Here is a 24,399-nt window from a genome sequence, read left to right as displayed (position 1 = left end):
CTGTAATAAAATGCTTCACTCATATAAAACAAATATAGGTTTAATTGATTTTTAAATTTTATGTTTAGTTTGTTTGGATATCTTTTGTTTTTTTTCCTACTAATATAATGAATTTTGTTTTGCTTATTTTTTATATTTTTTTCTGCTTTTTATTAATCGTCGTGGGCTTTTATGATTAATCGTGTATTTTGGGAAGTCGTGAAAAATTCGATTCAAATAATTAATATATATAGATATATTTGGTGGGAAAAAATGAAAATAGACCACACCCCTGGCGCAAGTCGTATGTCGACAAAGAAATCGCTCTTCTATAGAAACCCGCTGTTCACTCAGGCGTTGACTCCATAAACTTATCAACGACCAACGTTTTCATTAAATTTCCAAAAGGATACGTGGGGAAGCCGTTCAAAGAGAATTCCATGCCTCGATTTTCTCAGGAAGGCTGAAAATCCGAGCTAGAAGCATAGTTCAGAGACAAGAATCGAAATCATATATATTACAGGTAATAATCGATCGTTTATATATGTTCATATTTATTTGTATTGTATGAGCTTCAAAAATCAAAATATTCATGTACACGTTCATGGCAGAATTTAAGTGGGCGGAGTTGGAGTGAAGTGATAAAATTAATTAAACTGCAAAGCTTGAAAATGGGCTGAAATCACGTTTCGGAGGCGGCGACCTCACAAACTCCCCCTCTCCATTCGATTCTTGAATTGATCATCTGTTGTTTTCACTCTATACATAGCACTTTGAAAAAATTGATTTAACATATAAGTACTAAATAACAGAGAATTGTATGTTTCAGATATATAAGTCGTTTGCGGTAATGAAACACTTAACACAAAACATACATCAGAATAAATAATTTATCACACATATACTTTATACAAAAATATTTTAAGTAAATAAATTAAGACACAATACATGTAAACGGGTGCTTATAATTCTGTATTTTTGTTTCTCTAGTTAACATGCGTGTGGGAGACATGCATATAATAATCTGTAAGCCCACCTAGCTCGACCGACCTTGAGCTTTGAGCCTTCTATTCTTTGAAGAAAATTGTTCTTCTCCTTTGTTGTATTTATATACATAGTATTCATCTTGCTGTAATGTATCTGATGTGGGCTTGAAAAAAGACAGGGAAAATCGATATCAATATGGCACAGGTCCTCTAGCTAGTGTAGTTCATTGTGGCAAATTGATATCATTATGAGACTGAGAGGTTAATGGATGATTGAGGAAATATATGGATTAGAGATTTGATAGATTGTATCTTAAAATGGAAAGAAACGACGGTGCAGCTGATATTCTTCTTGATATTGCTCAATCAACATATGGAGCAGTAGTTGCTGCAGGAAAAGTCCATATTCAGAAGGAGAATTTCAAGAAATACTCAATTTTCTTGGAGAAAACAGCAATTTTTCTACGGAAGTTGTCCGAGTTCAAAGTGCAAGATCTTGATTCCTTTGACAGTGCTATTGCGAATCTTAAACAAGAAATAAAATTTGCAAAGCATCTTTCTGCGGAATGCAGCAGGCGGAATAAAATCTATCTCCTCCTAAGTTGTAGGAGGATTGCAAAGGAAATAGGGAAAAGTACTAGCAATATTGGTCGAGTTATGAGCATATTCTGTTCAGGAACTTTGGAGGTCTCATCTGAAACAAATGATCAGATTTTGCATCTGTGCAAAGATATGGAGAACACCCAGTATCAAGTACCGGCAATAGAGGAAGAAATCTTGCAGAAAATAGAAACCGGTATAGAAGAGCGGAATGTTGATAGTTCCTATGCGAGTGATTTGCTGAATGGTATCTGTGGGTATATAGGAATCTCAAACGAAAATGAGGAACTAAAGATAGTATTCAAAAATTTCAAGGATGAGATAGACAGCCTCGAATCGAGGGCAGAGGCTTTACGGATTGAACAGATCATTGTACTGCTAGGAAATGCTGATATAGTCATGACCCCTAAAGAAAAGAAGATAAAGTATTTTACAAAACGCGACTCGTTAGGGAGGCAGCAATTGGAACCTCTCCAGTCATTTTACTGTCCGATAACCGGTGATGTCATGGTGGATCCTGTGGAGACTTTTTCTGGGCAGACGTTCGAGAGAGAAGCAATCGAGAAATGGTTGGAGGAAGGGAATCACTTCTGCCCGTTGACAAAAACTTCGTTGAGTAAATCATCCCTACGACCAAACAGAAGACTTCGAGAATCTATCGAAGAGTGGAGAAAGCGAAATATCATGATCAGCATAGCTTCTATGAAATCTGAAATCCAGTCAATTGATGAGATGGAACAGCTGAATGCTCTCAAGAAATTGCACGGATATTGCATAACGAGTGAGCTGCACAGGGAATGGATCGTAATGGAGGACTATATACCAATTCTCGCCAGCCTTCTTTCTCTGAAAAGTAGTGAATTTAGAGTGCATTCTTTGGCCATTCTTTACTCCCTTGCAAAGGATGGAGATGATAACAAGGTAGATGTCTTTATCTATAATTTGAATTATTTTCGTTTATTTCAGTATTTGATCCTGAAAAACCAAAGGACATATTTTGGAATCAAATTTGATATAATTAAAATTATAATGCCTAGTTGATATAATTTTATCAGGAGAGGATTGGTAACGTAAACCACTGCATCAAATACATAGTTCGTTCTCTTGCACGTAAGGCTGATGAAAGTATACTAGCATTGCAACTGCTTTTGGAACTGTCGAAAAGTAGATTTGTTAACCTAATTGGGAGTGAGCAGGGTTGCATACTTCTCCTTGTCACTTTAGTAAGCAGTGATGATACTCAAGCTTTGGAACACGCTAAGAAGATTTTGGACAACTTAGCACACCTTGATCAGAATGTTATACAGATGGCAAGGGCAAAATATTTTGAACCTTTATTGCAGCGTCTCTGTGAAGGTATATGTTCAACATCATCTCGGTATCATTTGAACTTTACGAATTACCTACAGATGATAATCTGATACCCACAATACAAAATTGTGAGATTTGAATAATGGTAATATTTGGTGAGTTTGGACCGATTGATATAGGGGGTCAATAATTATTTCAAAGCTTCTCTAGAAACTATATCGCATAAACCAAAATCATTGAGATGAATTTGATGCCCCCTCAATGTTAAGAGTCGATTTAAGTTTGTCATCACTGAATCTTTATATGTGGCTGGTGGCTGCAAAAGCTGAATTTAATCTGGTTGACATGTCTGTACAGGACCTACAAGTATGCAAGTGATTATGGCCGAGACGTTGGCTGAGATTGAACTGACTGATCATAACAAGCTTTGTCTTTCTAGAGATGGGGTGTTAAAGCCACTTCTTAATATGCTTCATAACAGTGATATAGCCGTAAATAAAGCAGCCGTTAAAGCTCTACAGAACCTCTCAGGAGTGGCACAGAATGGGCTGCAACTAATTAAAGAAGGTGCTAAAGATCCATTATTTGAGCTTCTCTTTAATCACAACTTGTCGTTCCCTGACTTCCGTGAAAATGTCGCAAAAACGATCATGCACCTAGCCATTTCGACGACTACGCAAAAAGCGTTTGAGAATCAGATTTCACTTTTGGAAAGCGAGGATGATGTTTTTAAATTGTTCTCTCTTATTTCATTAACTGAACCTGATATGCAACAAACACTCCTTCTCACGTTCCAAGCTTTGTGTAAGTCGTCTTCCGGTTATGCTGTAAGGACTAACCTGAGACAGGTGACATCAGCTCTTTCCAATCTTCGTTTTCTTTCATTTCTACCTGAAATATAAGATAGCTTGTTATATTTGAATCAAAGAGTCACCTAATGATACGTTTTTCTTGCCTTTTCCATTTGCTAGATCTGTGCTGTCAAAGTACTGATCCAATTATGGGAATTTGAAGACCTTTCTCTGAGGGAAAACTCTGTAAAATTGTTCTATAATCTAATTCAAGATGGTGGCCATTCAACGTTCTCGGAGCATACAAACAAGAAATGCATTAGTACTTTGGTAACTATAATCAGAAGTCCCACTAATGAAGAAGAATTATCTGCTGCAGTGGGCATAATCTCTCGTCTCCCACACGATCCTCAGACATATCAGAATCTTCTAGAACTTGGAGCTCTAAAAGCCATAATTGATTGCCTCGCTTGCAGAAGCACTAACGCTTCAGATAAGAAAGGGATCATAGAAAACGCTACCGAATCCCTATGTCGTTTCACGGTTCCCTCGAATCTTGAATGCCAAAAAAAAGTAGCAGAATCAGGAATCATCCCTGGTCTGGTGTCACTACTTGAATCCGGAACTTCTTGTACGAAACAAAATGTAGCTATCACGCTGAAACAGTTGTCGGAAAACACAAGCAAGTTGACCTTCCGGGAGAAAAAAAGTCCTCTCTTCAGTTGTTGTTTGACGTCTCCAGAAACTACCTGTCCTTTACACGGTGGGATTTGTACCATCGAATCATCATTCTGCCTTTTCGAGGCTCGTGCTGTGAGACCCCTTCTGCTCGTAATGGATGAATCAGACACCCGCGCTCGTGAATCTGCCTTAGATGCGATTTTAACATTAGTAGTCGATGGTGAAAACCTGCAGAAAGGATCCAAGATTCTTGATGAAACCGGCGTTGTACCTAAAATAATCAAGACTTTGGATTCGTCTAGCCCGGGTATGCAAGAAAAAGCACTCGGTGCATTACAGCGGATATTTAGACTCGTCGAATTCAGAACTAAGTATGGGAAATCTGCAGAGATGTTGCTAGTGGAAATCACTCAGAGGGGGAGTGGTAGCGCAAAATCTTTGGCTGCCAGAATACTGGTTCAGTTGGGTATACTGCATGAACAGTCAACTTTTTTCTGATGATGCATGTTTTTTTGTTCGTATTATCATTGTGATAAATTTTTGTGTTTGATCTTGGAGATGATGAATATAGTTATAGTAATGGTTTGGAATTTTTTTAAGTGAAAAGTATTCTGTTATTCCAGTTTTAACCGTTGAAATAATACCATATTGATGAGAATCACATATTCAAAAATCAAAGGCAAAAACTTGTGTGAGATGGTCTCACGGGTCGTATTTTGTTAAACAGATCTTTTATTTGGGTCATTCATGAAAATATTATTTTTTATGCTAAGAGTATTATTTTTTATTGTGAATATCGGTATGGTTGATCTGTCTCATAGATAAAGATTCGTGAGATCGTCTCACAAGAGATCTACTCAAGTCAAAATCAAAAGAGTGAATTCAAACGCAATCATTCCATTAATTATGTTAAAAATATATTTTGGAGCATAAATGATCATCCACAGCTCGGCACTTCATTCTGCATCTATTCATCTGGTATACATGGAACTTCATATTTTGTATTTGAAAGATTTAATTTGTTATTGTGATTTTATAAGTTTTTTGGGAAAAAAAAAATCCTGAGAAGTGTGAATAACTAAAAGTTGAATATAAAATATTTGTTTCGGTTTTTAATTAAATGTTTGAAATTATAACCATTTTAGAGGAATTTCATACATAGAAGCTAACAAATAAGATCGAGGACGTAATGAATTAAATATGGATGAAAAGTAAAATTTTGTGTGAGACGGTCTTACAGGTCGTATTTTGTGAGATTGATATATTGTTTAGGTCATTCATGAAAAAATATTACTTTTTATGTTAAGAATATTATTTTTTATTGTGAATATCGGTAGGATTGACCCATCTCACAGATAAATATTCGTAAGAGCGTCTCACAAGAGACTTACTCTGGATGAAATATGAATTTTGATTATAAATTTTGTTTTTCAATTTTTTTGATTCAGTCCCGTGTCACAAAAAATTAGTTTTAACTATCTGAATTAATATGTGTTTTGTTGAAAAATATATTTAAAATGTGTGTATTGAATATTTGAATGTTGAATATTTGAATGTTGAAAATAAGAGTTGTAAATATTGAAAATTAGTGTGTGATGATGTAGGTAATGATGTATTTTATTTTTGGATTATTTGTAAAGATTTCCTATAAATAGATCTCTCATTTGTGAAGAAAATCACAATTGAGTAGAGAGAAAAATATTATAAAGTGTGTAGTTTGGCAAATTTTGAGAGTTTGAGATTTTTACTTTTTACCATAAATTTTTACTTTTTCACAACACGTTATCAGCACGAAGCTCTAAAAGTCCTCCATCCTTTTCCAAGCTCCAAACAGAAGAAAAAGGTAACAAAAGTAATAATATTTATTTTACTGTTATTTATTTATTGTGTATATATTTAATATATAATATAATGTTATTATTAATAATAAAAACAAATTTTCCAAAAACTTTTTATAAATCCTAGGAGGATGTTAAGACGACATCCCACACTCCCGGTAAGGGATACGACAAGTATAAAAGCCTATAAGATTTTTAAATAAAATATCTTATGACACATCATTATAATAATATGATATGATATACATAATTATTTAAATATGTCTAATATTATATGCACCATATTATTACCATAAAATTATACAAATACATACCTTTATTTTTTTTTATACACCAACGGTCATAAACGGTAACAAAACGGCTAGTTTTTGCCCTATAAATATGATCTCATAAACACATTCAATCACTCCAACTTTCTCTTCTTCTCTAAAAATTATTCTTCACTAAATTTTCGAAGAAGATGGCTTTCTCAAGGTTATTTTTATTTATTTTAGTTACCATACTCACGAGTCTTTTATTTATCGGAGAATACCCTCCTCGTGTGTTTTCTTTATTTTTACAAATGCTTGTACTTGTTGTTTATCCATTACTTTGTATTGCAATATTCATTAACTAATAAAATGCATCGTAATTTTTTTTAGTACCGCCATGTCAAATTTGACAAAGCTCGAATTTGTTGCGCTCGACATCACTGGAAAAAATTATATGCCATGGACTCTCGATGTAGAAATGCATCTTGAGTCATTGGGTCTAAGTGAGACAATAAAAGAAAATGGCATATCGACATCACAAGAAAAGGCAAAAGCCATTATATTTTTGTGTCGACATCTCGACGAGGGATTGAAATGTGAATATTTAATTGAAAAAGATCACATGGCTTTGTGGAAAGGATTGAAAGAAAGATTTGAACATATAAGGGAAGTTATACTTCCGACCGCCCGTGATGAATGGAATATGTTAAGATTCCAAGATTTTAAGAAAGTCAGCGATGTATCGAATAATCTCGCAGCTAAAATTTTGTGGACATGAGGTCACAGAATCGGAAATGCTTGAAAAAACATTTTCCACGTTTCATGCATCAAATATTACTCTACAGCAACAATATAGAGTACGTGGATTTGCGAGATATTCTGAACTCATCGCCTGTCTTCTTGTGGCGGAAAAAAACAACGAGCTATTAATGAGAAATCATCAGTCCTGACCCACTGGATCAACAGCATTTCCAGAAGTAAATGCTGTAAGTAAAAATGAATTTAAACCTGGAAACCAAAATAAAATTCAAAGACAAGGTTTTGGTCGAGGTCGAGGTCGAGGTCGAGGTCGAGGTCGAGGTCGTGGACGTGGACGTGGACGTGGACGTGGCCGTGGTCGTGGTCGAGGCCGTGGTTTTGAAAACAATAGAGATGGTTATTTTTATAATTCATCTCAAAAGAGCGTCCCAAACCATCCACAGAAAAGGCATCATGAGAATACAAGTATTAATGAGAATCACTCAAAAAGATATGAAAGTTCTTGTTTCAGATGTGGTACTCCAGGACATTGGTCCAAAATTTGTCGAGCCCCTGAACACCTTTGTAAACTTTATAAAGAATCATTAAAGGGGAAAGAAAAGGAGACCAACTTCACTGAACGCAGTGACCATTTGAGTGATTCAACTCATTTTGATGCTGGTGATTTTATGAATGATTTCTCTGGAAATGATCAATATGTTGGTGTGATAGAAATGAACAATATTGATGCTGTAGATTTTCTCAATGATTTCTCTGAAAATGAACAATATAGTGGTAGAATATAAATGTACAATAATTTATTTTTCATGTATCCATATAATGTTTTATTGTATAATTATGATATGTGTTATATTTAAATATATATTGCTAGTAATTTTATTTCATTGCATATTTTTTTGAAGTTCAAAAAATGGAAAATGCTATGAGCAAAGCTGAAGTTTGCATACCCGATAGTGGTACAACGCACACTATCCTTCGAGATAAAAGATATTTCTTGGAACTAAAACCAACAAAAACAACGGTGAATACAATATCAGGTCTTGTAGACTTGATTAAAGGATGTGGTAAAGCACAATTTTTGTTACCTAATGGTACAAAATTTTTTATCAATGATGCTTTATATTCACCACAATCGAAAAGAAATTTGTTGAGTTTTAATGATATATATTCCCATGGGTATGATACTCAAACAATGAATGAAGGGAATAAGAAATATATGTGTCTTATCACATATAAATCAGGAAAGAAATATGTGATTGAAAAACTACCAATGCTCCCTACTGGATTGCATTATACACATATAAGTCCGATTGAATCAAACATGGTAGTTGATAATTCTTCAATATTAACCAATTGGCATGATCGATTGAGACATCCTGGTTCAACAATGATGCGAAGAATTATAGAAAATACATATGGTCATCCGCTGAAAGACCAGAAGATCTTTCAGAATAATAAGTTTCAATGTAAAGCATGTTCTCTTGGAAAACTTATTATAAGACCATCACCAGCCAAAATCCAAACTGAATCACCAATGTTTCTTGAACGTATTCAGGGTGATATTTGTGGACCAATCCATCCACCATGTGGACCATTCAGATACTTTATGGTATTAATTGATGCCTCCAGCAGATGGTCACATGTATGTTTATTGTCAACTCGAAATGTTGCATTTGCAAGATTACTTGCTCAAATAATAAAATTGAGGAATCAATTTCCCGATTATACAATCAAGAAAATTAGACTTGATAATGCTGGTGAATTTACTTCCCAAACTTTCAATGATTATTGTATGTCTATGGCAATCATTGTTGAACATCATGTTGCTCATGTACTTACACAGAATGGATTGGCTGAATCATTGATTAAACGTCTGCAAATGATTGCTAGACCAATGATAATGAAAACAAAGCTCCCTATTTCTATATGGGGACATGCAATTTTACACGCTGCTTCATTAATTCGCATCAGAACAAGTGCATATCATAAATACTCCCCATTGCAGCTTGCATTTGGTAAAGAACCAGACATTTCTCATCTGAGAATTTTTGGATGTATGGTGTATGTGCCTATTGCACCACCGCAACGAAAGAAAATGGGACCTCAAAGAAAGGTTGTAATTTATATCGGTTATGATAGTCCATCAATCATTCGATATCTTGAACCTCAGACAGGCGACATGTTCACAGCACGTTTTGCTGATTGTCATTTTAATGAGGAAATCTTCCCAATGTTAGGGGGAGAACAGAAACATACCGAAAAAAAAATTACATGGCATGTATCATCATTGTTACATCTGGATCCAAGAACAAAACAATGTGAAAAAGATGTACAACAAATTGTACACTTGCAAAGAATAGCCAATCAAATACCAGATGCATTTGCTGACACAAAGGGGGTAACTAAATCATATATACATGCTGCAAATGCCCCTGCTCGAATTGAAACTCCAAAGAAACAAATTGAAGATACTCATGATGTCATTAAACGCCTGAAGCGTGGAAGGCCAGTCGGTTCCAAGGATAAAAATCCTCGAAAAAGAAAATTTATAGAGAAACACGATGATCACAAAATAGAGAATGATGTTCCTGAAGAATCACATGATGATCACAAATAGAGAATGGTGTTCCTGAAGAAACACATGATGGTGAAAATATTCTGTCAGAACCACAAACTGACGAGAATCATGAAATCTCTATCAATTACATTAATAGTGGAAAAATATGGAACCGAAAAGATATAGAAGAAATTGATGATATATTTTCTTATAATGTGGCAATCGACATCATAAATGATAATGAAGATCATGAACCAAAATCTTTTGGTGAATGTAAAAATCGGCATGATTGGATAAAATGGAAAGAAGCTATCCAGGTTGAATTGGATTCGCTAAATAAACGTAATGTTTTTGGACCTATAGTCCTTACACCTGAAGGTGTAAAACCTGTTGGATACAAATGGGATTTTATTCGAAAGCGAAATGAAAAAAATGAAATAGTGAGATATAAAGCTCGACTTGTTGCACAAGGTTTTTCTCAAAGGCCTGGAATTGATTATGAAGAAACGTATTCTCCCGTGGTGGATGCAATTACGTTTCGGTATTTAATTAGCTTGGCGATATCTGAAAATTTAGAAATGCGTCTTATGGATGTTGCTACAGCTTACTTATATGGATCACTTGATAGTAATATATATATGAAAATCCCTGAAGGATTTAAGATGCCTGAAGCACAAAGTTCAAAACCCAGAGAATGTTATTCTGTGAAATTACAAAGATCATTATATGGGTTAAAGCAATCTGGTCGAATGTGGTATAATCGACTAAGTGATCACTTGATGAAAAAGGGATATGTAAATAATTCAATATGCCCTTGTGTTTTCATTAAGAAAACAACATCCGGATGCGTAATTATTGCTGTATATGTTGATGATTTAAACATCATTGGAACGAATAAGGAAATTCAAGAAGTTGTGTCATACTTGAAGGAAGAATTTGAAATGAAGGATCTTGGAAAAACCAAGTATTGTCTGGGTTTACAAATTGAACAAAAAGAATGTGGAATGTTTGTTCACCAGACAAATTATACAGAAAAGATCCTTAAACGTTTTAATATGGATAAATCAAATCCTTTAAGTACTCCAATGGTTGTTAGATCATTAACATAGAAAAGGATCCATTCCGACCATGTGAAGAAGATGAAGATATTCTTGGTCCAGAAGTACCATATCTAAGTGCTATCGGTGCCCTTATGTATCTTACAAATTGTACAAGGCCTGATATATCTTTTGCCGTAAATTTGTTGGCAAGATTTAGCACATATCCAACAAAGAGACACTGGAACGGAATTAAACATATATTCCGTTATCTACGAGGAACGACAGACTTGGGACTTTTGTATTCAAAAGATGCTAATCCAAGTATAATTGGTTATGCCGATGCTGGATACTTATCTGATCCACACAAGGCACGTTCCCAAACTGGATATGTTTTTACTCGTGGAGGCACTGCAATTTCTTGGCGTTCACAGAAACAAAAGCTCGTAACAACTTCATCAAATCATGCCGAGATTATTGCACTACATGAAGCAAGTCGTGAATGTGTGTGGTTAAAATCAATGACCCAATATATCCAAATCTCATGCGGATTATCATTCGACGAGAAGCCTGTGATACTATATGAAGATAATGCTGCATGTGTTGCTCAAATGAAAGAAGGATACATAAAAAGCGACAGAACTAAACATATTCCTCCTAAGTTCTTCGCATTCACCAAGGAGCTTGAGAAGAATAAATGTATTGATGTTCGTCACATTCAATCAAGTGAAAATTCATCAGATCTCTTCACAAAGGCGCTTCCTACGTCAATATTCAGAAAGCATATATATAATATTGGGATGCGCAATCTACGAAATTTGTGAAGAATTGTTCGTGTCAACATGAGGGGGAGTTTACGTGACTGCACTCTTTTTCCCTTGCTGTGGTTTTTATCCCACTGGGTTTTTCCTAGTAAGGTTTTTAACGAGGCAGTATAAAAACACGTAATGAAGACAATCATTATGATCATCATCACAAGGGGGAGTGTTGAAAAATATATTTAAAATGTGTGTATTGAATATTTGAATGTTGAATATTTGAATGTTGAAAATAAGAGTTGTAAATATTGAAAATTAGTGTGTGATGATGTAGGTAATGATGTATTTTATTTTTGGATTATTTGTAAAGATTTCCTATAAATAGATCTCTCATTTGTGAAGAAAATTACAATTGAGTAGAGAGAAAAATATTATAAAGTGTGTAGTTTGGTAAATTTTGAGAGTTTGAGATTTTTACTTTTTACCATAAATTTTTACTTTTTCACAACATGTTTTAATTTCAACTCTATGAACTTAAAAATCCAAAAATTATATTACATACACTCAATTTCAGTTGATTGATACTCAATTTAAGTCACTTGATACATGGAATACATACATTTGTATCATATTTTTAACAATATGTACCTTATTGACCAAAATAATTGTTAACAAATATGTCATATCTAAAAATTATAATTACATACTCAATTTGATTCAGTTGATACTTAAAATATTTATATTTTTTATATAATCTACACTATATTTAACTATATTTATTGAAGGTTGATACTTAAAATTTGTGTATTTTTGATATAATCTACACTATATTTAACTATATTTATTGAAGGGATACTTGCTTTGAAATCTCGAACAACATAGTTAAATGTGTGTTCCGTACATGTCAGACCGAAACTCTCTAAAGTCTGTGATTCACACAAAAAATGTTTTTACACTCAGTTGACCAACAATTATTTTTCGGATGAAATTCGGTACAAAAAATAAAAAAATTGGAATATATATGATAATGTAGAACCAATTAATTTAGATATGGTATAAAATATAAAATTTTGAGTATAAAATATAAAAAACTATATTAATATCAATATTTACTATATATCTTTGTGTGCTCAAATATCATATATTACTATCTGATCTGAAAACGTTTATACTGAAATAATCATATATTAGTATCACATATTTAAACTAATTTTCATTTGAAAAAACACGTGTCATTGATACCAGAATTAGTTATACACATTCGGTTACTCAAAAGTAATATATTAGTGTCATATCTGAAATATTTAGTATTCAAATACATTATATTAATATCAGATTTTTAAAGTTTTGTACCAAATTTTTCATATGAAAAAACGTATCATTAATATCAAAATTTGTTATACATATTTGAGTACTCGAAAATCATATATTAATGTTAGATCTAAAACATTAATTTTGAAATATCATATATGTTCTAGATTTCCAATATAATCCATTTGAAAAACACATGTGATTTCGGAGAATGCACACACACATTTTTGGCTTATATTCGTATAAGAAAAAGAATCGATATATTCCCCTTTTTGAATCAACTAGCCATGTTGTTTTCCCTAAATTACTCGCGTTTCTAACAAAAAATTCGAGTCGCGTTTTTCTGAGTTAATTAATATCCAGAACCACATCGGTCTCCGGCGCAGCTAAAAAAGCCGGCTCCAGTGTCAACTCATAATGTACTTTACGAGGCCGTTTTGGAGCGACAGCCTGACCGCGGAGTCGGAAGCCGAGCCCCAATCGCCGGTACTTGAGCTCGTGAAATCGCTGGACAAGCAGAGACTATATAGAGAGGTGACACTCGCGCTCCGAACCGGGATACGGGAAGCGAGCGCGGAGTTTTCTTTCCTTCGAATTCGCGGACTCCGTAGCATCCTCAAGTTCCTCCGATCCGTCGCCGAGTCGGATAATATGATAGATCTGTTTCGTCACTCGCAATCCATTCCTGAACTCCAGGGTAATTTTCATTAATTTGCTCTATCTGCTTTTCTAGAAGTTTTTAATAACTTGTGATCATGTGGCAAGAATTCAAATATGAGAAATGTATTTGATTGGTGTATGTTTGTCGGTTAATCATATTAGCAAGCCTAATAGATGGAGTTCAATGGTGGCGAATTTCATCTGTGATTGCTAATTTACTTTTAAGTGCAGGTGTGATTGTGAACCATACGATTTAATGAATCTTCTGGCTACGTTTCAATTTCGTATGGAACTTGATACTGTGTTTGAGCTTGATTTGATTGGCAAAGAATTAAACTCAAACATGGTAGCTTGAGTTGCTTTACATTTCTGCTGTACTTCATCATCTATACAATAGGCAGTGAACCCAGATCTTAGGAGATATAATCATTAATTTAGAGTAATTTTATCCCATTTCAGCCCTATAATTGATGGAGCTAAATATTGGAGCCTCGACTGCCTCAGATGCCGGTGTTCCCAATGTTGCATAAGCATATATGTTCTTTAAATTTTGAACCGACTTTGTGTGTATATTATCTTGAAGAAATATGCAGTATAGTGAACGAATGAACTTTAGAGATATTTATTTAATGTATTAGCTTCTTATTTTTTATGTAAGTCATATTTAAAAAGAATACTCCACCTATTTTAATAGGAAAAAACGCTTGGATATTTATTTTACTTGAATTTGCTTTCATGGATTCAAAAGGTGGTGTTTCTCTTGTAGAACCACATTATTTGGATCGGCAATTTATCATGATGTTCTCCAATGATGACACTGGGAGTAATTTTGATGCAAGTAACTAGAATTTGTATGTGACTGGTATCGTGCATGTTACAGTGGTTCCTGTTCTGTTTCAACATTCTCTTAAAGAGATGGAAGACCAGACAGTGACATGTTTGGATCACATATTTACTGTTGAACCCATGAATATAACCAGTCCTTCGACTGATGCTGAAGTGGCTCTTGCACTGCGAGTTCTTGAAGGATGCTGTCTTCTTCATGGAGAGAGTGCAATCTCGGCTCATCAACACAAGGCGATAACTGTATGTGTATACAAGATACTTTTTGCATTGGTCTGGTTATTGTACAGTGATACTTAGAATGCTGAAAAACGTCTGTTCTAACTTTTTAGTTCTTAGCACACCTTTTCTGAAAATTAAGAAGTGAACACATCCAAGACTTTATCTTCTATATATATATATATATTTGACGGAAACTTTATCTTCTATATTGTGTTTGGTTCCTCAATATTTTTGAAAAGTTCAATAAAAATGTGAATTGTGTTTACTAATACTTGCCTTCGTAGAGAAGGAAAAACCTGAGATTAGATTTGGAGAAGGCCGCATCTTTTTACAACTTATAATTCAATACCATTATTTACATTTTTATGTATCATTTTAGTTATTTTGGTGTTTTACACAAACTTGATCTTTATGGGCTCACCAGATTTTACTTATTTTTTTTATCAATCATCAATCAGGTTTTGATGAATATATGGTCAACTCGTGGAGTACTTGAGCATGGTGCATGCCTGGATGCTTTCATAACAATTATGCTAGATTCTTCTTCCAATCAAATGGTAGGCCTCATTCATCATGTCACTGCAAAAATGGTTGGAAAAGTCCGTTTCATAAATAATTTCATTTGTATCCTTTCACCCATGCTAAGTTATTTTCGTAATGGACATTTGAAGGCTTCATCATTGATATTTATCGCTTGATTACATGCCAGGACTTTGAGGAATGCAACATCATTGAGGAAGTTGCTATGCTTATTAGAGATAAACAAGTGGATGAAAATCTAAGGTATCCTTGTTCCATGATATATCTTCAAAATCTTGCACACTTCGTGGTGGCTTCTGCAATCTGAATTCCATTATGTTTGTATTCTTTAACACACCCCTCCATCTCTCTCACTCGTCTGATGGTATGGTTATGCAATCAGGCTGAAATGTGGGGAGTTTCTGTTGCTAATCATTGGACATCTAAATGGAAGAAAAACACCTCCCGTGGTCACAATACACGAGGACATAAGGCAATTCCTGGGGGAAAAATCTGCCTCCTTAATATGGGCAGCAAGTCAATTTGGATCGACCCAGAATCCGGAGGAAAGATTGACAGCTTTGCATATTCAAGCCAGAAGGGTGCTCGACTCAGTTGATATTTACTGAATGCAAACTCAAGAATGGAGCTGTTCGAAATTTAGAGTTTATTCAACTCTCATGAGCATGTTGATGTCACCCACAACGTGAGTGGTTATTTGTTGTTATAGTACATTTGTACAGAATATTTGCAGCATTGAACCATATGCTAGACATGTTTCAATTTCATCTGTGATGTTAAATTATCCAAAACATCATAAATCTCTTTTGCTCTTTTGTGAGTTAAGTCAAATGCCATAAACACATGAGTTTCATCTTTATCCTCAATCCAACTGCACCCTGGATTTTTTTGCAATTGTTCATCCTTTATATGTTTTCTTATCCTTTTAAGTCGATGCCATCTAGCAGTAGAAGCATATAGATTTGCAAGCATCACATAGTTTGCTGAATTGTTTGGTTCCAACTCGAAAAGCTTAGATGCTGCCATTTCTCCTAGATCCACATCCCCATGAATAACACAACTGTTTAGCAAAGCAGCCCAAAGCACCGTATCCGGATTCATAGGCATACTCTCGATCACTTTGCAAGCTTGTTTTAGTTCGCCAGCACGACTTAGAAGGTCAACCATACATGTATAGTGTTTTAAGGTTGGTGTTACACCATAGTTCCCCATCAAATCAAAGAACTCTACTCCTGTATCCACTGCTCCTGCGTGAACACATGACGAAAGAACAGCTAGGAAAGTCACATTGTCTGGTGTACAACCATCCATCAGCATGTCACGGAAGAAAGCAATCCCATCCTCTCCATATCCATGCATCGCATATGCGTTTAGCATTGCATTTTGGGTAACCAAATTATAGCTTCTTCCATTAGTCCTTGAATGAACTAGTTTTGCACGGTTGATCGAACCACACTTGGCATACATATCTATCAGAGCTGCTACAATATAAGCATCTGATTCAAATCCACATGTGATGGCATAAGCGTGAATTTGCTTGCCCCGTTCGATCGTGGCTAACCTTGAGCATGCAGGTAAAACTATACCGACAGTATATATATCAGGTTTCACTTTTGAAGCCTGCATCTCAGAGACCAACTGCAGAGCCAACTCATGGTGATCATTCTCCACATATCCTGCAATTATTCCGTTCCATGTATATACATTAGGCTCAAATCCATCGGCTCTCATCCGCTGCAAACAGTATTGCATATTTTCCATCTGGTTGCATCGAGAATAACCAGAAACTAAAGCATTCCATATCACTATATCTCTTTCCTGTACTCCCTGTAAGGCTATTTCTGCAGATTCCAGTTCCTGGCATCTGCAGTACATGTCTACTAATGCTCCACTCACGAACAGATTTGACTCGAGGCCTTTGATGATGCAATATGAATGAATTCCCTCACCTAATAGCAGAGATTCTGAGTCAGCGCAAGCACCAAGAGCACTCCCCAAGGTAAATGAGTCTGGTTCAACTTCTCCCTTTTGAATTAATTCTGTGAACATTCTCAAAGCCTCTGTGAATCTGAAATTATCTGCGAACCCCGAAATCATTGTGTTCCAAGTAATCAAATCCTTCCTTACACCTTCACCCTCCATTCGATCAAATAGCTCTTTTGCCTTTAGAATCATCCCGTTATCACAATACCCTGCTATCATAGTATTATAAGATACCTCATCTCTCACCGAAAACTTCAAAAAGATCTTGTAAGCACTCTCCATATCACCAATCCTCCTGTAAAGATCGACTAATCCATTAACAACATAAGGACTAGACATAAATCCATGTCTTGTTATGTATCCATAGATTTCTTTCCCCAATCTCAATTTTTTCAATCTTGCGCTGGCTGGAAGAACGCTTGCTAATATACGTGCATTCGGATGACATCCTGAAGCTATCATTTTGTACAGCAAATCAAGTGCTTGCTGGTCGTATCCATTCTGAGCAAACCCACTGATCAAAGCGCTCCAAGAAACAAGGTTTGGAGTTGAGTTACACTGCTTTGACAGCACCTCCGAAAATTCCATTGCTTCAAACACCAGCCCATTAGCAGCACAGGCTGTAACCATTGAATTCCAGGAAACACAATCCCTTGTCGACATTTTACTCAAAATCCTCTTGGCGTCGTCCAAACTCCCACATTTTCCATACATATCAATCAACGAATTCCCCACGTAATTATGAGAACACACGCCAATTTTCAACACCATACCATGTATCTGTCTCCCCAATTCAACCCCTCCATATCCCCCACATATCTTCGACACCACTGGGAAGACGAAAAACTCCAACTCAACATCCTCGAACAGCAACTCCTCAAAATAAATAAAAGCTTCGTGAAAGAGCCTATTATCTAAACACAGATTAAGGATCGCTGTGTATGTGTACAAGTTCCTGTCAGGCATTTTGTCGAACACTCGTACAACATCCTCGAGACTACCACATTTACCATACATTTGCATCAATTTAGTCCCGACAAACTCTCGCATGTAGAACCCATTTTTGAGCAAGTGAGCGTGAACCTGTTTTCCATATCTTATGGAGCTGCAGGAATCGAGTACGGTAGCATACGCAGTGGAATTTATATCTCCATCGAGCTTGCATCTTATCGGCTTTTGCAATGAAATTCCGTTGGCGGGCTTGCTCCATACAAATGGCGGCGGTTGGGAAGTCAAATTCATATGGATATATTCTTTAATACGAAAATGAATTGAATTGGAGTCCTCGGAAGTTGAAGCTTGAACTGAAAACTTACCAATTCATATATGGCTGCAACACCACTTATCTGCATCCATACGACAATGTAACAATAATAAAATACGCACATAAATCAGATGAAGGAGGGGGATCCTAGCTCAAACCCATTAGGTTGCTTTCAGATTGATCAATTATTTATTTTGTTTAGAAAAATAAAATCATAAATTTCAAATCCTAGATTTTTATAAAATATTTCATGTTAGTTTGTATAAATTTTAAGTTCATTCAATAATAATATTATTTGAAATAAATTTTAAATTGTGTTGCTAATGAATGTGTAAATAAATAATGTCTGAATTTGACATTCCATCTATTGTTTCACTGCAAAAAAATAAAACTATAATAGAAATTTATGGATTTCAAAGCATTCTCCACAAACACAATCTTATAATTATATTCAAAAGCTTCTCAAAATTTTGTCAATGATTTATTTATGAAAAATATTATTTTTTTAAAATGTCAAAAATATTATTTTTCACTCAAAATATGAAACCGATGAACTCATATCATAAATATAAATTTGTAAAATCGTCGCTAATAAAATTATTTGAAAAATAGATTTTAATGGTGCAGCAAACTCATAAATACCTAAGTTTCAACAAAGTCTCGGGAGTCGTGACGAAAAAACTGCCTTGATTTCAACTTTAAAACGGAATGGTCGAGATATAAGATTCGAGAAAAATAATCAGGTAGGATGCATATTAACTCACAGGCAAAAACTTGTTTGAGACGGTCTCACGGGTCGTATTTGTGAGACGAATTTCTTATTTGGGTCATTCATGAAAAAATATTATTTTTTATGCTAAGAGTATTGCTTTTTATTGTGAATATAGTTAGGATTGATCCGTCTCACAGATTATGATCCGTGAGACGGTCTCACATGAGACTCACTCTAACTCATATCATCTTAACAGTTGATCTAATTAACTATAAGTCGTACAATAACATAATACCAAGTAGTCGATGAGATCCTACAGTTAGTATATCTCAATCGTGTATTCAATTATCTATATCTCACTATATGAAATTATTTTTTTTATAAAATAATTGTGGTGGGTAGTGGGCCGATTCATAAGAGGATTTAGTGACTTGGAGAGGATAATTCTTCAGCACGCCTGTCGGGGGAGAATGTCTGTGGGCCCACCTTTTCTAATTAAATATAAAAATGTTATTATTATTAAAATACTGAAATTTGCTATTGCCAAGTCAAAACTATCAAGTCAAGATAGGTTTTGGTACACACTGCATATACATGTACATATATAATATGCAAAAGTGTAATGCTAAATTGCTAACAATTATGATTTTAGGTTAATAGCACATGTATGTATGTACACACACACACATTATTTTATATATATATATATATATATATATATATATAATGTAGGAAACTAATGGAGCCACACAAAATGTTAATGGGAACGTGAGTGGGCATGAACTTTCTTTGAAAATTTTATAGCCACTTCAATCATAATGTGCATTTCTTGAACTAATTAATTGACCCTAACATGAATCACAGAACTTGTTTGGGCAATATGTTTTGAAGAACTCGGAGTTACTGTCTGTAATATCCCAACTTTTTATCTTTCTATTGTCAATGATGTTATTCTATGGTTTGGTGTTATGGATATATGGTTAAGTTATTATTGATCATGGTTATTGATATGGTTTATGAGTATAGTTGATGGAAGGGTTGGTATTGCATGTTATAGCATCAATATCGTTATTGCATTGTATTCATGGTTATTTATTGTATGGTCTTGGTATGGTTAAGTAGATGGTTGTGTATTTGAGGAGTTGTTGTCATGAAGGTATAATGTTAGGGAGTTGGATTGATGGTTTGGATGGTTTGAGCCAAATATGTTTTTGGGGTGCAGAAACGATATGAAAATTTTGGTATCTGTTACGGTTTTTAGCATAATGAATGGGATATTGATCCAAATGGCATGAGGCCAATTGCATTAGAAAGCTAAGATCCAAGGCTACAACTTTCTTATTTTGAGTTTTGTTCAAAGAGTTGAGGAAGATGAGTCAAAAGTGGCCCGAAGTGTGTCGTGTGTTTCATTGTTCCTGCACTGACACATGTTGGGAGAATGGGCTTAACATTTTACTCAGACCTTCAAATGACCTGAAATTTTGGGAGCTTCAAGAAAGACATAGGGCTACAACTTTCATGTTTACCACTTTGGCTAATTCGCAAGAAAAATTGCAGGTTTGGCCCCTGAAAGTGGGTACACGGACCCCTACACGGACCCATACACGGGGTCCGGGTCTTGCCATGAAAAATGAGTGATTTCCCGAGTGTACACGGACCTTTACACGGAGGGGGGCACGGGGTCCGTGTAATTGGCGTAGAAAACATATTTTTAAGAGTTTCTAAGCCAATAAGTTAGTCATTTCTCTCTTCCCTCTTGCAACTATCGACTTAGGAACTAGGGTTCTTCATTTCTTCACTTAATTCCTTTCTTTCCAAGGTTTGAATCTTCAAGTTGGAGGTGTGATCTTCATATCCTCAAGAGCAAGTAACCAAGGTAAGGGAATTTATCTTTTGGGTATTTGGTTGAAGTGAAGGGAATGGTGGTTTAGGCTTGAATGGTAATTTATAGGTTGAAGATGTGTAGTTAATGGTATATTCTTGATCTTGTGTTGTAGGATCAACCACCAAGAAGCTATCACAACAAGTTTCATTGGTTGTAAGTGGGATTTTTCCTTGAATGCATCTCATGGCCTATATGTATGATTGATGATGTTGCTATTGTTTCTAGCTCCTTTAATCCATTGATTATATACTTGCTATGTAATGGTTCACTGATTGAAAGAAAAGGGAAGGGACTTTGATGCCATTTGCTAAGAAAGGAGCTAGTTCTAATTCATGCACTCCACATGTTTGATAAAATGATTCAATGGTTTTTTTTATGGCTTGATAGTTATATGGTAGTGGTGGTGCTTCTAGCACTTCTAAACCCACATAACGGAAGTTGATCAACATTTAACATGTACAGTGACTGATTTTGACTGAAATGTACATGTATACCATCGACGGATGACTTATCAATGCCATACAAGGAAAATGAAAGAAATGGTTGATAGAATGCCATCTTATAATTGTTATCTATATATTACATTGAACGATGGCATTTCCTATGGTTCTATTGTAATGATTCCTTTCTTTACACTATTGTATATGTAATTGTTATTGAAAGTTCCACTTACTGAGTTTTGTAAACTCATTCCAGTTATGTAATGTGATGCAGGTAAAAAGGAATAGCGATAGAAGTGTCGAGGCATGGAAGGTGCATGTGCCAAAGCTTGGAGAATTATATTTTGTTAAAATGGTTTTGAGTATTGCACCTTGGTGCATGTTTTGAACAAGAAAATTATGTTGCATCTTTTGTCAAACACTTGGTACTTTTGGAGATGGGATTTATGTGTATTTTGGAAAGATTGATTGTGGTAATGTTTACTCTGTTTGCTTGGGGTTTTTGGTAAATCTATAATTAGGTGCAAACTTTGCCAAAATTTTATTTATTATTACTTTTCTCCAAATCTTTTTAAGACTTCCGCATTATTGCATTTATAGTTTAATATCATGGGGTTAGGGTGTTACATTTAGTAAGCTCAATTGGTACCAGGATTGTGCTAAGTACCTATATATCAATGTGGTCTTAGGTTCGATCCTGGGAAGGCACAAGCTTCAGTGCATGGACTGAAGAGTTCTATGAGTAACCCGTACGACGCCTATGGAAAGCCCGTGAGGGAAGAGTTCCATAGATGGGCCAAGGCCCATAGAGCAAAGCCCAGGATCGGGATAGCCTTGGGTCGATCGGGGCAGTGGGCCGTATGGACGGTCCACTGGGCCTGTAATGGGTCGTTACAATAAAAGGCGCCTTTTATTGTAACGACCCATTACAGGGGCAGTGGACCGCCCATACGGCCCACTGCCCAAATCGACCCAAGGCTATCCCGATCTTGGGCTCCCTCAAAGGGGCCTTTTCTCTCACGGGCTTTCCATAGGCGTCGTACGGGTTACTCATAGGATCTCCCCCTCCCTACCAAGGGGTTTCTTTCGCCTCCCCAGGACTCGATCCCATGACCTATAATGTACTTATCCTATAGGTCATGGGATCGAGTCCTGGGGAGGCGAAAGAAACCCCTTGGTAGGGAGGGGGAGATCCTATGAGTAACCCGTACGACGCCTATGGAAAGCCCGTGAGGGAAAAGACCCCTTTGGAGAGCCCAAGATCGGGATAGCCTTGGGTCGATCGGGGCAGTGGGCCGTATGGGCGGTCCACTGGGCCTGTAATGGGTCGTTACACTGTCCTTTCTTATATGCAACAAACACATTATCTTTTTCTCCTAGGGCGCCATGGAAATATATTCTTGATATATTATAGCATTAGCATTTTATGTATTTTGAAAAAGTATTATACATATTTATAGACAAAAATACTAATATGGTTCATATACACACACATATATGTGTGTGTGTAGTTTTCTTGTGAGACGATCTCACAGATATAGATCCGTGAGACATTTTGATCCGGTTGATATATGCATTGAAAAATTATTTTTTTGACATAAAAAGTAATATTTTTCATTGATTTGAGATCCATCTCATAAAATTGATATGTGAGACAGTGTCACATGAGTTTTTACGTAATATATAAACATATATATATGTGTGTGTTTAAATTGAATCAGAAATAGAGTTTTATCCATAAACCACTTATAAAATGTTTATATTATTGAGAATACATGCAAATAGTTATTCATGCATTGTTTTCAGAAATGGATCGATCGGTTTGACAGGAAATCGGCCACGGACCGGACATCATCCAAAACACTTTTTCTTTGTCAAACCGGTCAAGAATCGGTCGGACCGGTATTGAACAGGTGAGACCGATTCACAAATTTTTTTATTTTTTTAGTTTAAAATTTTAAATTTAATTTTGGTATATATTAGTTAGATTTCGAACTTTATTAAATAAATTATTTTAGTAGTAATAGAACTTATTTGATTTTTTAAACTTTAGAAAGTATATATTTTATTATTTATATAGCATTTAAGATCTTTAAAATTTAAAATATATTATTTACTATATTATATTATTATTTTAATTTATATGATATAAAAATGTGTCGATCCGACCGTTTTGTTGAACCGATCCGACTGATTAAACCGCTATTTTATCATAGATCGGTTTTATAAGCAGTCCGGTTATAAAACATTGATTCCATGTACTATATAATACTCATCATGAACCAAAAAATTGATCTTGAGAAAATTAAGAGAATATTACAACCCTTCAATTTGTCAACCATTTAGTGCTTTTCAATTAATCACATTTAGTGCTTTTTCAAGTCGTCCCTATTAGTGCTCAATCCATGTCACGTGCTACGTATTCGATTCATACATATATAGTTCCTCTATTATATGCAGACAAAAATAATAAATATTACTATTTGGAGAAAAGAAACAAACATACCAGGGAGAGAGTATATATTCTGGCAAAAACTTGTGTGAGACGGTCTCACGAGTAGTATTTTGTGAGACGGATATCTTATTTGAGTTATCTATGAAAAAGTATTACTTTTTATGCTAAGAGTATTACTTTTTTTATTGTCAAATATCGGTAGAGTTGACCCGTCTCACAGATAAAGATTCGTGAGACCGTCTCACAAGAGACCTACCCATATATTCTAACTTATTTACACCTGATCATTCATTTTTTAATTTACAGTATATATATGTTCTGTAAAATAAGATATATTGACTAATTAATGATTAAATAATCCCATAATTCTTGGCAATATATATACATACACATTCACATGTGATTGTGGCCAATGAAATAACTAAACGATAAAGCAATTGATTTTCTTTTCAATATAGATCTTAATTCGGTAATCTTTGAATCAAAGAATTTGGGTTCGAGAGAGTATTCGAACGAAGGATTTGAAATGTCTTCAT

General features: G+C 35.1%; 3 protein-coding genes across 3 annotated transcripts; 2 read left to right on the top strand and 1 right to left on the bottom strand.

Annotated features, from left to right (window-relative positions):
- The first annotated feature begins 343 nt into the window (after positions 1-343).
- Positions 344-4,954, top strand: LOC142540387 (U-box domain-containing protein 44-like). Its single transcript, XM_075646509.1, has 5 exons — positions 344-502; positions 1,145-2,486; positions 2,621-2,921; positions 3,234-3,724; positions 3,848-4,954. Exons 2-5 carry the CDS (start codon positions 1,284-1,286, stop codon positions 4,844-4,846), a joined length of 2,994 nt encoding a protein of 997 aa, XP_075502624.1. The 5' UTR covers positions 344-502; positions 1,145-1,283; the 3' UTR covers positions 4,847-4,954.
- Positions 4,955-13,147: 8,193 nt separating this feature from the next.
- LOC142540383 (uncharacterized) lies at positions 13,148-15,983 on the top strand. Its single transcript, XM_075646495.1, has 5 exons — positions 13,148-13,556; positions 14,400-14,605; positions 15,043-15,141; positions 15,294-15,367; positions 15,507-15,983. Exons 1-5 carry the CDS (start codon positions 13,277-13,279, stop codon positions 15,730-15,732), a joined length of 885 nt encoding a protein of 294 aa, XP_075502610.1. The 5' UTR covers positions 13,148-13,276; the 3' UTR covers positions 15,733-15,983.
- Positions 15,872-18,547, bottom strand: LOC142540375 (pentatricopeptide repeat-containing protein At2g13600-like). Its single transcript, XM_075646482.1, has one exon. The coding sequence runs from the start codon at positions 18,347-18,349 to the stop codon at positions 15,872-15,874; it is 2,478 nt and encodes an 825-aa protein (XP_075502597.1). The 5' UTR covers positions 18,350-18,547.
- Positions 18,548-24,399: the final 5,852 nt, after the last annotated feature.

The sequence above is a fragment of the Primulina tabacum genome, chromosome 1 (genome assembly GCF_025594145.1).
Source record: "Primulina tabacum isolate GXHZ01 chromosome 1, ASM2559414v2, whole genome shotgun sequence".
Taxonomy (NCBI): Eukaryota; Viridiplantae; Streptophyta; class Magnoliopsida; order Lamiales; family Gesneriaceae; genus Primulina; species Primulina tabacum.
Note: the sequence above shows the minus strand (reverse complement) of the source record. Positions and strands in the feature narration are given on the sequence as shown.